This window comes from Gorilla gorilla, chromosome 11 (assembly GCF_029281585.2).
Source record: "Gorilla gorilla gorilla isolate KB3781 chromosome 11, NHGRI_mGorGor1-v2.1_pri, whole genome shotgun sequence".
Lineage (NCBI taxonomy): Eukaryota > Metazoa > Chordata > Mammalia > Primates > Hominidae > Gorilla > Gorilla gorilla.
Genome location: NC_073235.2, coordinates 89,169,691 through 89,186,285, shown reverse-complemented (window position 1 = coordinate 89,186,285; position 16,595 = coordinate 89,169,691). Strand labels below are relative to the sequence as shown.

The window sequence follows — 16,595 nt, the reverse complement described above, 5'->3', positions numbered from 1 at the left end:
AACTCTAAGAACTTCATTATTTCTTGTAAGGCAGGTCTACTGGTGATGATGTCTCTCAGGTTTTCTTTGTCAGGGAATGTCTCTCTGTCCTTCATATGTGAAGGACAGCTTTGCCCGTTATAGTATTACTTATTGACAGTTTGTTTTTTTTTGTTTTGCACTTTGAATATGTTATCTTACTTCCTCCTGGCTTGCAAGGGTTTTGTTGAAAAGTCTGCTGATAGTCTTATGAAGGTTCCCTTGTGTGTAATAAGGCACTTTTCTCTTGGTGCTGTCAAGATTCTGTCTTTGATTTTTGACAATTTGATCATAATATGTCTCAGAATATTCTTCTTTGGGTCTGATAGAGTTTGGATATTTGTCCCTGCCTAAATCTCATGTCGAATTGTAATTCTTAGCCTGGTGGGAGGTGTTTGGATCATGGAGGTGAATCCCTTGTGGCTTGGTGCTGTTTTCATGAGAGTGAGTGTGTTCTCACAAGGTCTGGTCACTTAAAGGTATGTGGCACCCACGCCCGCACCCTCCCCCCACCACCTCCATTTTCTCTCTCTTTCTTTCTTTCTCCTACTTTCACCATGTGACAGGCCTGTTCCCCCTTCACCTTCTGGCATGATTGAAAGTTCCTTGAGGAGCTTCACTGGAAGCTGAGCAGATGCCAGCGCCATGCTTCCTGTAAAGCCTGCAGAACCATTGGCCAATTAAGTCTCTTCTTTATAAATTACACAGTCTCAAGTATTTATAGCAATGTATGAACAGCCTAATACAGGGTCAGTCTTGTTTAGGGTTTTCTGAGCTCCATGAATCTGGACCCTCTCAATATTTGGGAAGTTTTCAGCTACTATTTCTTGAAATAAGCTTTCTTTAGCTTTCTCTCTCTCTGTTTCAGAAAATCCCATAATTAATAATATATTTGTATTTGATGGTGTCCCATAAGTCCCTTATGCTTCCTTCATTCTTTTTCTTCCTATAATTGGGTAATTTCAACTTACCTGTCTTCAAGTTCGCTCAGACAACTAGCCTATCACCAGCTGCACAGACTGGTGTGGCTTCATGTGGGTTTCTGGGAAGGCTCCCCCTGGGTCACTGAGTAGTTCTCTGGACAGGCAGTGTTGTCCCCAGCCCACAGATGTGAGGGACTTAAACAGTTGCAGGGCTGCTTCAGGTTCCACAGCTGAGACTAAGGTTGACAGGCCTGCCTCTAGGAACTGAGACAAGCATGTCTCCCCCTGGGGACCTCATGGGGCAGGACTGCTTGCAGTCTGCAGCTGACAGAGCTGAAGACAAGTCTCTTAGCCATTTCAGGGTCCACAGGAAGAAACAAAGTCAGCAGGCCTGTCACTGAAGGCATAAATGGTGTGACTCTACCTGGGTTCCTTGGTGGGTGATTGTGGTAGCAGGATCAAGGCCAAACATGGCTGCAACTGAGTCCTCAGGATGACAGGGCCATTTCCAGGTCTGGAACTGGGACCATAGCCTGTGAACTTTCTACATGGGCATAGTTCTACCCTCTAGAATGGCCTTACAAGGTCTTGAGCTCCAGGAGGTTTTCACAAACTCCTATCTGAATTCCAGAGCTCCCACAAAGGCACTTTTGCCTTTGTTGCTTGAGAGGATACAAGCAGGGGAGCTCCTAAAAGAGTTGCTTGCTCTTATGTCTCATTGTGAAAAAAGAAAATAATAGAACAGTAGCAAGCATTACTTTTTGAGAAACCAGAGTTTCAGAAAACAGGTATGTGTTAAAGATTGTTAGCATGAAATTCACTTTCAAGATTCTTTTCTTGTCATTTTATTTAAACATTAAGGAAAAAAACTTATTCAGAGAAATAATTTTTCCCTTCCTTTTATAAGTATAAGCACTCCTTAGAAATAATTGGTAAACTCCTTAATTATAGATCTCATCTACTTGTCATTAACATCCTCTTCAATGGTCAATATTCACATCAATAGTGTTTTGTTAAATAATACATGGAATAATGACAAGCAACTCTTTTAAAAATCAGAAATACTAAATTTTTAAAAGTAACAATGAGAAAAATCTGCAAAAGTATGTTAATAATTATCCTTTTTTGTATTTTATGGACACAAACCTTTCAGAAATTATCTAAATCAGAAATCAGGGTTTTGCAATAGTCTTTATTATAAAATTTTGGATACTGATAAGCTAATTTTTTAAGCTGAATTTTTAAAAGTATTTTTCTATGAAAAACAAAAGAATCTACATTATTGGATTGAAATATGGAAATATGTAAAATAAAAATTCAGAGATATTTACTCTACATTGCTTAATAGCCACTATTACCGTTTCCGGATAGCCCCCATTTAGAAAATGTTTCTAACTAAGCTGTTCAAGTGTAATAAGTCCAGAGACTCTTGGGAATGTAATTGTCTTATTTGTTTTGAATCAGACTGTCTGCAGTTAGTCTAGTGTTTTAATAAGGTCTACAAGGATTAGAGCTAGTCAACATATGAATTATGAAACCCCCAGTCAACCTGAAGAACAGAAAAAAAATCAATCCATGGGGAAAATGTGGTACTCTTGCAAGACTGTGGAATACCATTCAGAACCATAGCAGGGGTAGGCTTGAAAACCAGGAAATAATAGGTTTCAACTAAGAAAGGTTTTGTTACCTAGGGGGATAAAATAGCATATGCTTCTAAAGATGTGAACTTTCTTTTTAAAAAATAATCTGTGGGTTTACATCATCATGTAAACTTTCCCAAAAGAAATAGGAAGCTATTCATCTACTAGCTAACAAAGTGCAGGAACGTGTTATTGCAATATTTTAACAAACATCACAGGTAGTTTTAAAATGTAATCTTTAAGCTTAGCTATTTTGGAAAGAAAATAGTTATTTTTTTCTAAGGCACGTACCATTATATACTTGATGAAAATGTTTTTCCATCATTTGTCATTGAGATTATTAGCTTTCAGCATTTAATATGGCAAATTGTGGTTGACTTCTAGACTATTTTCTTCTAGTCAAACTCTGAAGATGTTATGTTTTAAAAATCTTAATAGGCAGAAATCTAGTCCCCAAATAAACTGAAGCTCAAAATGAAAAGATAAAGACAAGTCAAAGAAAGAATATTTATTTTGATGGAGCAAACAAATTCAAAACTAAGAAAATAAGGCAGTTTTCCCAGAAGAAATTAGCCCTCTAGTTGATTTAGAGAGAGCTTACCGATATAAGTAAGCTGTCTCACTGTGTATCCATCTGTCAAGAAATCCACCTATAAAAAGAGGTCCACAAGGTGATTTCATGAGGTCTAGGTAAACAAACACTGGGGTGTAGTTTAAATATTTTTCCAACATTTACTTCAAGGAAAGGATCCCTGATTATCTGCCAGTTATTAAGTACCAAAAGGTGAATCACTTTTGATAAACTGATTAAAATGTCTCTTAATTATATCCAACTACTTTTCTTACAGTTCTTACATCTCAGTCTTCCCATATTAGTTTCTCTTCTGAGATGAGAATGTGATGATCCGTTCATGACCATCATGTTTGCCAGCTGTTTCTGATTGATGAATAGTTTTGTTACAAACCAGTACCATGTGAGTTAGGGTCCCCTATGGCTCCTCCAGGGGCTATATCATTTCTGGTAAGACTAAGACTCTCTTGGATGGAGACCAGGCTCCCTAACAAGGGTAGCCATAGCTTGGCTGGCACATGCAGGGATCCAAGTGGAAGTATTTATCATACAGCCAGTGTTGGGAATTACAATCTCTACTGGTGAGTGGATTCAGAGTCCAATTCCTATTAGAACTGACCAAAGCTATTTTTAGTACCTTATTAATGTATAAAGTTACATGTCTAAAAACATGGCAGTCAAGATAATTCTACAAAGTATTCTAAAGTCCCCTAATACAAACTGCATGAACTTAAATATTGTTCAATTGATTAAGCAGAAAGGTTATTGAAGAGCTAACTCTTTTAAGTATAAATAGCCTTTGTGTTATCATTTAGACTCAGGTTTAGAGTTCAAAGAATATTTTAAAAGGGGGTTGAGGGTTTACTGTATCATTTTCTCACTTAGGTGTTTTGGGATTTGTAATTTATTTTAGATTCGATCAGATTGTCTTAAATCTCCTCAGTGGATGGAAAACAATGTGTCCACACTCAGCTCTAATAGTAAAAATTGGAACTTTGTAGACATGAAATATAAAGAAATATCAAGTTCATTATATAAACAAAAGGGTTTATTTTACTGTAGGAGATGTAATAAGTAAAAAGTAATAATTGAATATTTACTAGATTAAATGGCAATGTAGGGAGGAATGTTTTCTAGTTCACCAAAAATTAAATAATGCACCAAGTACATTTTAGATTTATTTTATTATTTTTAATGAACTATGTTTAACATTTTACAAATCTCCAGGTTGTTACAGTTTTCAGCAGTAAATATAGTAGTAACAGCAATAAATACACTGAAATATGAGATTTCTCTGAAAGAATACAAAAAATAGAAACACCTGGAAACAAGAAGGCAAAATGTCAATTCTAGATCTGAAATAGAAATTAATACAGCTGAATTCCTTTATAATGCTGGTACATGGGAAAATGAGAAACTCATGCGCCTTATAAATGAATGTGTGACTTTGAGCTTCACCTTTTTGGGAAGTTTTGAGGGACATCATTTGACCCACAGATCTCTAAAACCCTATAATACGTATTGATACCAGAGGATTCAAACACATAGTGGTCTGAAAATGATTGCCAAAGCAAAGAAGTGCTTTCATTCCTCAACATTTGTGATCTCTGTGGTATATTATGTATTATAAAAGGGCATAATCCCTATAGAACTGAAAGGGCATAATCCCTATACAACTGCATAAAGTCATAAAAATTGATTTATAAAGTCTCAAGATCATAATATGTATTCAAAAATACATACAGCTGTGCTTTAGTAAATGAATCCATCAGTTAGTCGAGAGATAGTTTTGCCTTTAATATATATCCAAAGTATATACAAAGGATCGACAAATGTTAACAATTTGTGACCAAAATCATCTAGGTTTATATTTGAAAAAACCTTGGTTTTCAATTTAAAAATTTAAGAAAGTTGTGAATATTGTTTATTATCACTTGGGTTAAGAAAAAGTAGATGGCTTCAGCTTTTTAACAGGAAATTTGTGAACTACTCACAAATGAGAAGTCACACTCTTTTGATCATTAGAAAAGATAAATTGCCTATAATTACCAATTGAGAACAGCATGTGCAGTGTAAAAAATAATAAGGTTTTATTCTGAAAGCAAACAAGTAGTTCTAGAAAAGCCCTTGGGATACATCATCTCATTTCCCTTACACGAAAATGAATAAAATAAGTGGCATACCTGAATGGTATACCCTTACACCAATATGTGTATTTCATTACCAAGCTGAGATGAAACATTTTTATTTAAAGGTGGGAAAAATAAACACTTAAAATATAATGTTTTGCTATATAGTTTCTAACTTCATTCCAACATAAACAATTTATCAATATATACTGTATTCAAAAAACAAGAAATACTACTCACATGCAATATTTATTGTTCCAACATGAAACACTAGGTCTATATTTTTAATAAAACTGCACATCTGTTTAATTTGGTTAACTGAAAGAAAATGCACACTTAAAAAAGATGTTATATCCTTCTAATAATGCAAGTCTATATCAAAGGCACTTCAGCAGAGCACTAACTTTAACCTTTTCCAAATCATTTTGAGTCATGCTGCTTTTGATGTATCTTTCTGTGTAAGACCAATAAGAAGCCTTCTCTAATTGTTATGAGCCTTATCACTAAAAAAAAAAAAAAAAAAAGGAAGCCTAGGTATTACCCAAAACATTATTTCTTCTATGGATTGGGGTAATATATAGCAAATATTTGCCTAGGGTCTTTATGTTCTTTCAGTTAACACAGAACAGTAGGAAGGTTATTTGACACGTTAGAAGTTGGAGGAAAAAATTGCACATCTAGCTCTAATTTTACTGAAGCTAATGTGGCTATTTTGGTTCACTGAACTTGTTTACATGGTTTGGGTCTCTATGTTGCTCCCATGTTGAATAGGAGGGAATGAAAAATAAAGCAATTTAGGATTTTTACCCCCACAAGGGAAAGGTGCTTCAGACATTTGCCTTCAGGGAAATTTTAAGAAAAATGGGATCAGTTGATTTTAATGAATAACGAGCTTTTATTTTTAGGATGTATAAATGATAATTCAGAGTTAATTAAAAAGTTGTTCACATTGAATGCTTGCTATGATGAAAAGAACATAGATAAAACTGAAAAAAGAAGTTGCAAAGGCTGTAAATGACTTAGGGAAAAACTTTTACTTTTCCCCTGAAATTGAAACTGTTTTCCTTATACATCTTTTAAGAAAATCAATAACTGGATATACAACTACTATCCTGAAGGTATTTTTGAGCCTCAGGAAAATGGCATCTCTTTTTCTTCTTGTCAACATTTAAGAAAAATAAATCAATGTATATTTTATCTGCACATATTTTATTTTAGTGTTCAAAAGAAACTTTCACATCATTGACTTTTTTTTAAATTTCATAGCCTTTAAGTGACTGAGTTCAGGTTTTTAGAATAGAAGAAATATATTACAACCAATTTAGCCTAAAAGTATCAGTGAGCCTTAAACCAAAGTCATAGATTGTTTTTTTCAGATTTGTAAAAAGTTTTCCTTGACAGCTAAGCTTGCTTCATTGTTGAGGGGAAGAAAAAATAATTTTTAAATAAAAACTCAGTATTAGAGCATTAATTTCTCAATTTTCTAAATTAACATCTTATTTTGTAAAGTTATATCCAAAAACAACCAAAGAGCTGGTGTCTCCCTCTCTAATGACCAAGTAGCTTCTTGCCCATCTTATATAAATGTAGGATTTACGTTTGGGATGATACAATACACATGCTCTTTAAAGACCAAACAACATTTTCTTTGTGATAACTCCAGAGTAACATCAGTCCAAGTCATTTATCAAGTTATTTTTAAGTATAGGCAGAAGAAGACGTAATAGTAACATTTAAAATAATATGATGCCTGAAGTCAGTTTTGTTTCTAAATGTTCCATGGGGTAGTCACCACGGTAGAGGCAACATTTTTGGAGGCAACTTGAGGAGTATATATTTCACTGTTATTCTTAAGAGAGTCAAGGCCAAACTGGCTGGCTGAGCAACATTTTCAGATAACTAACATCTTGATGCTATTTTACATTTTGAAAACTTGGATACTGTAAATTCATCACCCAAAAATAAATGAATAGGCCAGAAAAAGCATTCCTTGGTATCTTTCTCTCTGATTACTGAATTACCATTTACTCTGCTTGAGACATGTCCAAGAACCACGAGATTGCTCAGTCTCATTTTCTTAAGTTCATACTGCAATTTACAACAAGAAGCAAGAATAAACAGCACGAGACAGCAGACACACAATCCCCGTTGGAGTTAATTTATGGGAATCAGTGGGCGTTCCTCTCGCTTCTTCCAGATGTTAGTCTTGCTATCTCTTTTGGCTAGTGGTGGTCTGCCCCTTCTTTTAGTGGGAGATGTATTAGCTTCAAAATCTTCAACAGTGCTTTTCCTTCCTGGGGACTCTTCTCCAGGGTGCTCCATGATCACCCCACTCCCTCCATCTAGGATGTGCCTTAAAGCTGGGTCCTCAGGGGAACAGACGGTGGTTCCACTCTCACTGCTGCTTAGGTCTAAATCTTCTAAGTAAAGGATCTTGGGCTGATGCATGCTTTTGATGAATGTCTTCTCCCTCTCGAGCTTTCTACTTGAGTGAAGCTCATTCATGTCCACCCCAGAGTCCAGACTAGTGTCATTGCTCTGGGTTCTCTTGCCCTTTTTCAGGTCTATAAAGGAGTGCCTCACTTGCGCAACTGGCTTTCCATCAAGAGACACAAACCAGGCTCTGGGATGGGGGGAGGGCTTTCCTTTGGACAGCTCCAGGAGGGTCTGTTCTGAAATTCCTTGAAGTTCCGATGTAAATGGAGTCATTACAACAGCCTCATTTAGTGTTCCAGGAACAGAGACGGATTCCAGTAAGCTGCTTGAGTATCGGCTCCAATCTGAAGCCTGGGATGGCAGGCTCTGTTGACCTTCAAGTATGATATCCTCTTCCCTGGCATCTGGGGGCTGTGCATGAGAATGAATTGGCATTTTGGGCAAGGTCTGCGTAAAGTTCTCTCGATTTACTGGTTCCATCAATTGGCCATAGACTAACTGTCCCTTTCTTGGCAAAGTAGCTGACTTAGCAGTATGTAATTGTTCTGGTGTGGAGAAAAGGTCAGATGTTTGAAGGATGGCAATGGGTTGGCTGTAAATATGCATAAGCTGTTCAGGAATATGGGAACGCCCATACGCCTCCTCATTACCTGTGAGATACCTCTTTTCATCTTGAGCATCACCTAGAGATGAAGATAGATTGTTGTTAATATGTTTAGGTTGTTTGGACCCTACACTGGGCTCCAAAGACTGTGTTGGGTTTCTTGAGTAATTATTTTGATTGACTGATAGAAATGAAACATCTTCATTGTAGATTTTAAAATCGTCCCGAGTTTTTACCATGGAAACTCTTTCTTCTGTTTCTGCCTTTGATGGTTCCTTTTTCTGAGGACTATATGAGGAGTTTTTGGCATTGAATAACTGCGACTTGTCCTCAGCTTTTAATGCAACTTTAACTGTACTGATATGATTTATGTGTGTTGTTGAAGTTGTCTGGTCTCTCTTGAGGACCTCAAGTTTAGTGATATTTCTTTCTCTTTTCTGTGGAGTACCACACTTGTCCCTAGAGTAGAAGAGAAGGCAAAAAATATTTAAAAGTTATGACACAAATGGCTCATTTATTAAAAATCACTCCACAATCTACATATCATACATGCAATGCTATTGTGAGATATGTAGATTAAAAATAAAAAAGGATATATTGTAAGATTAAATTTATTTCTACAAATAAACTTTTCAATGTACAGAATATACTGAAATGATACCATAACTTGATAGTTTTCTGTGTTTATAGCCATTTTCTTACCTGCAATAACAAAGTAGTACAGCAAAAAATCCAATGACAATGACTATTGTTCCTCCTAATATGGCTGTAAGAAACACTGTGTGGTAGGCAGTTATGTCCTTGGGATCTTCATTTATACCTGAACCTACATGGTTCAATATAAACAAAGAGAAAATGTTATTTTAGATCAAATTCTCAACTATGTCACATCCTGAGTGAGGCAAATTGAATAAGTGTACACACTTTTGTTTGCTCGCTCCCCTCCTATGACAGATTTCCCTATGGGTGAAGTAAACCTTCCCTATCCTTTGGCTTAATTGACTGACTAGCTTTAACCAATGAAATGTGAGCATATTAAATGAGTTTGCATGGTGTGGCTCTGCCCTCTTGCTCAAGACTTCTAATATGTGAATAGCATATCCCAGAGAGTTGTTATTCCTTCAACCTGGGGTCTAGAATGAGAATATCTGTTGAACTGAATGAAGCCAAGTCCAACAGCACAGCAGACAATCCTGAAACACTCATGAAATGTTAAGTAGCAAATAAGCGTTTGATACTGTTAGCCACCGAGACAGCAGGGTTGTTTGTTACTGCAGCAATGGATATGACAGAAGATGCTGAGATGCTACTATAGAAAGCTTAAAACATATGACATTGGCTTCTAGGCCAGGCAGTGAGAAAACTGTTTCAAGAGGCAGTAAAACTGGTGACCCAAGTAACAAAAAAATTGGTAAAATAAACTGGGCGAAAATATTTTTTAACTAACTTGAGCTTTGTGCAAAGAGATTTTAAGATAGAATGTTGATTATCAGCTGCATTTATTTTTTATCTAGATATTTAATCTTTAAATATTTTAAAGACAAATTCAAAAAAAGGATTTACCAAATTAAGCAGGGGTCTAAAGAAATAGAATATAAAAATTCTAAAACTTGAAGCATTAAGAGTTGCAGCTCCTTCTACCTGGGCTCTAGAGTGAACTAAGCACAACTGACCCACTATCCTCCTGCTATGAGAACATACGTACACGAATGCCATTGTGATAAGCTTTACTGCAGTAAAAGCTGACTAGGATGATTTCAACATAAAAATGAATGCTACTGGTAAAAACATACATATAGACCAATGGAACAGAACAGAGAACCTATAAATAAATCCATTCATCTACAGTGAATTCATTTTCAACAAAGGTGCCAAGAACATATATTGGGGAAAGGACAGTCTCTTCAATACATAGTGCTGGGAAAACTGGATATCCTTATGCAGAAGAATGAAACTACACTCTTATCTCTCACCATATACAAAAATCAAATCAAAATAGATTAAAGACTTAAATCTAAGACCTCAAACTATGAAATCACTGAAAGAAAACATTGAGGAAACTCTCCAATAAATCTTGGCAAAGATTTATTGAGTAATACCCTGCAAGCACAGGCAACCAAAGCAAAAATGGGATAACATCAAAAGCTTCTGTAGAGCAAAGCAAACAATCAACAAAGGGAAGAGACAACCCACAGAATGGGAGAAAATAACCAGAATATATAAGGAACTCAACTCCAGAGGAAAAATTTTAATAATCCCATTAAAAAATGAGCAAAAGACTTGAAGAGAACATTTCTCAAAAAAAGACAAACAAATGGCAAACAGGAATATGAAAAGAGGCTCAACATATTTGATCAGAGAACTGCAAATCAAAACTACTATAAGATCATCTTATCCCAGTTCACATGACTTTTATCCAAAAGACAGTCAATAATGAATGCTGGTGAGGAGGTAGAGAAAAGGGAACCCTCATACACTGTTGGTGAGAATGTAAATTAATATAGTCACTATGGAGAACAATTAGGATGTTCCTCAAAAAAACAGAGCTACCATATGATGCATCAACCCCACTGCTAGATATATACCCAAAAGAAAGGAACTCAGTTGCTGAGACCAGCTCAGTTGGGAAGACCCTAACCCAGCAGCGCTAGAGGAATATCAAAGAGATATCTGCATGCCCATGTTCATTGCAGCACGGCTCACAATAGCCAAGATTTGAAAGTGATCTAAGTGTCTATCAACAGATGAATGGATAAACAAAATGTGATATATATACATAATGGAGTACTATTCAACCATAAAAAAGGATGTGATCCTGTCATCTGCAACAACATGAATGGGAGTTGAGGACATTGTGTTAAATGAAATAAGCCAGGCATAGAAAAACAGACTTTGCATGTTCTCATTCCTTTGTGGGAGCTAAACATTGAAACAGCTGGAAATTGAGGGTAGAATGATGGTTTACCAGAGGCTGGGAAGGGTAGTGTGGGGTTGGGGGAGAGTAGGCATCGTTAGTTAGTTAGAATGAATAAGATCTAGTATTTTCATAGTACAACAGAGGGAACACAGACAATGTACTAATTGTACATTTAAAAATAAAGCATATAATTAAAACGTTTATAACAAATAAATGCTTGAGGTAATACCCCATTTATGTTGATGTGATTATTATGCATGACTATTATGCACTGTATGCCTGTATCAAAATCGCTCATGTACCCCAGAAATATAAACACCTATCATGTACCCATAAAGATAAAAATTTTAAAAACATGATAAAAGTGAATGCTATTGGGCAGCTAATCTTGAGGTAATCTGTTTCAAGATCACAAAGACTTCATTGTGCTCAAAAAGCTATATAATAAGTCTACTTATCAGTATCAATTACATTCTAATATGTATTCAGGGAGATAGGGTAAGAAGAGTGAGTGGTGGGGCAGCTGGTTTCTGGTCATCTTTACCATGAGAAAACATCCAGCATAAGGCTCCCACCTGCACTGAGGACACTGAAGAAATTGAGGGACCACCACTTCTTTAATTTTATCTTTCAAATTTTGCACTAATTTGATAAAAGATTTGGAGAAACAGTATTGCAGTTATGCATGTAGACTTTAGAGCCAAAGTGTCTGAATTGGAACTCTCACCTCACCATTTATTTTTATGTAGTCTTGGGAAAGTTTCATTTCTTTTGTATCTAGTTCCCTTATCTGCAGAGCAGTAACAGTTATATCTAACCCATGTAAGCTGCTGAGTATTAAATGAGTAAATACTTGTGAAACACTGAGACCAGTCCTTGGCTCACGATAAGTACTCAGTTTTAGCTATACCACACTATTGTTGAATGAAGCTTTAAGGTTATATTAAAATGGGCACTCTAATATTGGCCATGATTTCACAGATGGTGACTGTTCTCTTATTTAATAGACAAACAAGCACAGCACTGTACAATATGAAGTTTTGTCAAACAAAAAAGAAATGAGAGTAACTTTCTGCTATCTGTAGATCTGTATGGAGGATTGGTTTGATTATAACTAGGCATAAATGAGTTTGCTTCCAGAATGAAGTAATGCTAACAATGTTCACTCCACAGGAATCCAACAAAACTCACATTTGGAAACAGGATGTTGACATATTGAGTTTGCCCCAAATCCTATATGTATGGCAGTAGCAAGAGAATGTATCTGTATCCGTGTTCATGTGTGTGCATGCATGTCTGGAAGGAGTTAGGTAGAAAAGCATTCTTTTCATTCAAGCATATTTAAAATGCACATTTAAAACACTTGTTTATTAAACTCTGTACTCAACCACCTACTCTCCTACAGCAATCTGAAAAATTAATCTCTTGCACTTAATATTTTTTCCAAGGAATTCTAGAATTCTATTTAAACTTTAAAAAACAAATTAACCATATTTGTAACTAAAGCAGCTCTGCAAACACTAGCTGATCATAGGAACAATTTTGATTTTATAGTAATACATCCTAAAATGTTTAGGGACATTAGGGATTGTGTCATAATCAACATATATATATATATTTGGTCTCTGTCCCTAGTTACTGGCACAGAGCTTATAAAACACTTGGAATTTCCTGAGCAACAGGGAGTCTAGGAGTGTCTTTTGTTCTATTATGTGGTCTTTGATCCTGTTTCCTAACATAGAGCTCCTAAATCCCTTGGAATTTTCTGGGTGTTGGGAGTATCTTTTGTTCTAACTTGACTCTGGGCAGGCTCATGCTTGGGGGCTGGTGACCAACAAGCCATGCTTAGAAGCTTGTAGCTTTCAGCACCACCCCTCATACTCCAGGAAGGAGAATGGCTGGAGATTAAGTTAATAATTGATCATGCCTGCACGAGGAAGCCTCCATCAACATTCCTCAGGTATAGGGTTTGTAAAGCCTCCAGGTTGATGAACACATCCATGGGCCAGAAGGGTGATATACCCCAACTCTGTGGGGGAAAAAGCTCCTGTACACAGGACCTTTACAGACCTTGCCCTATGTACCTCTTCATCTGCTCTTTATCTGTATCCTTTATTACAAGCTGGTAAGTGTAAGTAAGTGTTCCCCTGATTTCTGTGAGCCATCATAGCAAATTATCAAACCTGAGGAGAGAATTGTGCAAACCTCCCATCTGAAGCCAAATCAGACAGTATGGGTAAACGGAGAACTTGCTGCTTGCAATGGGCACCTGAAATGGGGGCAGTCCTATGGGATTAAACCCTTAACCTGAGGGGTCTGATGCTAACTGTAGGTAGATAACGTCAGGATGGAATTGAATTATAGGATATAATCAACGTCCACTGAAAATTGGAGAACTGGTTGGTGTCTGGAAAGGCCATGTGGAGACATCTTGAGAAAGTGGCCATCTAGAAGCCAGGAAGAGGCCTCACCAACCCTGACAGCACCTTGACCTTGGACAGTAGCCTCCAGACTGTGAAAACATAAATTTCTGTTAATAGCCAGTTACTACTCTGCAGTTATTTTGTTATGGCCGCCTGAGCAGACTAACACAATATCCAACTCTCCCAATTTAAAAACAAGAAAACTAATGTTCAGTTGGGTAAGTACCTATTTCAAGCTCACTCAGTTAATTACAAAGTAAGGGCTATCATCAAGTTATCCATACTTCTAATGTAGTATTCCTTTGACTGATATGCTTGCAGAATAAATTCTTCAAAAGCATCACTATAGAAGGTCTCTAATTCAAACTAAACAAGAATCCCATACTTTTATTTTAGTACTCATCCAAACAACATCTCTTCCAACAAATAATCTGGAACAGAACTTCCATGTGGTTTTAGAAAATAATTTTGGCTTTTGTAATTCATAAAGCTATCTTATATAATTCAGTTATTTTAGATATATTTTTAGTGTAAGTACATTTCTCTATAAAACTCAAATGCTCCTTATATTATTTTTATTAAAAATGAAGTGAGTTGTATGAAATTAAATATTGGTTTTCATCAATATTTCATTATAGTTGCAAATATAGAATGGGATAAGGCCAGACAGCTGGCAAGATTGTATGATATTTTGCATCATGAAAAGCAAAAGTAACCACCCTCTGATTTCTGAATAAATAATCCTGTAAGCACTAAGTTCAAATAGAAATAAAAATAACATTTCTCTTGATCATATATGGCTAATTAGTCCCAGCTTCTTAAGAGGCTGAGGTGGGAGGATCCAGAGTTTGAGCCCAGCCTGAGCAGGCAACATAGCAAGACCCAATCAAAAAAGAAAATTCAAACTTGCCAACACAGAATGAAAATAAAAATCAAACTTGATTTTAAAAACTAGAGAAAACTGATAGCCTTCAAAATAACAGACAGTCATAATAATGTTAGATGACAAAATGCTGCAGATAAACATATGTAAAATGTCATCCATGTTCTGGATCAGGGTAAGTACTAGGACTATTCCTAATCAGTATGAAATACCCAGGTGGTAGCAACTACCCCTCAGCTGTGAGCCAAAACACTTGATAAACCAAAAGAATTATCTCTGAAAAATGACTGAAGATGATGATATACATGCATTCAACTTTTACTCTAAAATCTTCACTAAAATAACACTAAATGTTTTGCTTTGTTTTTATTCTGTAAAAACACAAACCTACAAGAATAAAGGAAAATAAGCTATCATAATTGACTCACCAAGGCTGGTGGTAGGGAAAGCCAAGAAGCAATTTGATTTATGCCAACACATACTGAAAAGGCCCAGGAAGTGGTAGCAGGCTGACAGTGCAACCGGTCTAAACTACCGCAGGTTAGAGAATTTTTCTTTTTTCAAAATTTAATGGCTAAAATATGCAATGTTTGAATATTTTGAGGAATGTACACAACTTGAGATCAATGTAGGGTTTCCTGAGGTACAAATTATCAGATAATTTGACAACATGTTAAATATAAGGAAATAAAATGCTCATTTTTCCTAGACTATGAACAGATCTTCCCTAGTGGACAATTCATGGTTTTGCTCCCCAGCCTCCATCTTCCTTCTGTTCAAAATGTCAGACCAATTTTCATTTAGTACAGGAGCGTCCAATCTTTTGGCTGCCTTGGGCCACACATAAAATACATTGATAGCTCATGAGCTTAAAAAAAAATCATTAAAAAAACTCATTTTTTAGGAAATTTACAAATTTGTGTTGGGTCTCATTCAAAGCTGTCTCAGGTTGCATACAGCCTATGGACTGGGGGTTGGACAAGCTTGATTTAATACATCCTCAGTCTTTTCTTGAATGATAGTGTCTGCAGACTTCCAAGAGCCCTTCCTCTCCTCCTCAATCCCCACCAAGTAACATGTGTGCTTGAGACCCAAAAGTGGGCCAATAGGATGATCATTCTTCAGCTCTAGAATGATCAGGAACAGTACAAGGAAAATACTGGAAAGGGTTAGATTCAGCCACCACACAGCAGCAACCTGGCAAAGGTAGTCAAGCAGGCCTGCTAACTAGGCCATCTGGCACGGCAAGGAGTCCTGCCTTTCAGCATCTGGTTCTTCAGCCTTTCCTAGGATCCTGTGAACTCCCTACATCCTTCTAATATAGCATATTTTTAAATTAGTTAAAATCTTTTTCTGTTGCTTGCAACCAAAAGCTCTAACTGATTTGGGCAGAATTTATTCATAAAAAGAAGTAAACTAAGAAAATACTTGATTTGAACAAACTTCATTCTTCACAGATTCATCAGATGTAACTATAAGAGACCTTAGAGTTCATGGAGCTTAATCTTATACACATGAAAAATAATAAGCTGAGATCAAGTTCCTTTCCCATTGTCATATAGCTAGTAAGTGGCAGTGCTTAGAATAAAACTGAGGTCTGCTGCTATCTGTTCCAGCAAGACTATTTGAATTACATGTTTTAATTACTTTCATTTTTTACAATACCTCTAGTTCCTGGAAGTGGAGCTGCTATCCAGTACCCCAAATGTGGTGCATCATATGTCCAGATTAAATGATTGTTATGTTCCTTGACCATTCCCCGACCATGATTTACCCAAGCACCTAAAAAGGTATGTAAAAAATACTTGTTACAGTTATATCTTAAGAACTGATGGTCATGCATAGAATACATTATGGGACTTTTTCAAAGATTATGAAAACTGTGGCAATATATAATCATAGGCTAATATATATCACAACATATTATAATATAGTATATACTGTAATAGAATAATTAGAATGATTTGTTGTGACCAAAAAACACTGTAAATAAACTAAGGATGGCCAGGTGCGGTGGCTCAAGCCGGTAATCCCAGCACTTTGGGAGGCCA

At 36.2% G+C, this 16,595-nt stretch overlaps 1 protein-coding gene and 1 long non-coding RNA gene across 2 annotated transcripts in view; one reads left to right on the top strand and one right to left on the bottom strand.

The window, feature by feature from the left end:
- Window positions 1-4,317: 4,317 nt before the first annotated feature.
- The window catches only part of FAM171B (family with sequence similarity 171 member B), a 71,945-nt gene continuing 59,667 nt past the window's right edge, over window positions 4,318-16,595 (bottom strand). The window contains exons 6-8 of the mRNA XM_031008552.2: window positions 16,210-16,326; window positions 9,024-9,147; window positions 4,318-8,780 (exon numbers count right to left, since the gene is read on the bottom strand). Of these exons, the coding sequence (XP_030864412.2) occupies window positions 7,436-8,780; window positions 9,024-9,147; window positions 16,210-16,326 (1,586 nt within the window). The 3' untranslated portion in view covers window positions 4,318-7,435. The remainder of the gene's footprint in view (window positions 8,781-9,023; window positions 9,148-16,209; window positions 16,327-16,595) is intronic.
- On the top strand, window positions 13,607-16,325 carry LOC129532139 (uncharacterized). The gene is made up of 3 exons (XR_008677771.2): window positions 13,607-13,879; window positions 14,939-15,084; window positions 16,216-16,325. It is a non-coding gene; the product is annotated as an uncharacterized lncRNA (long non-coding RNA).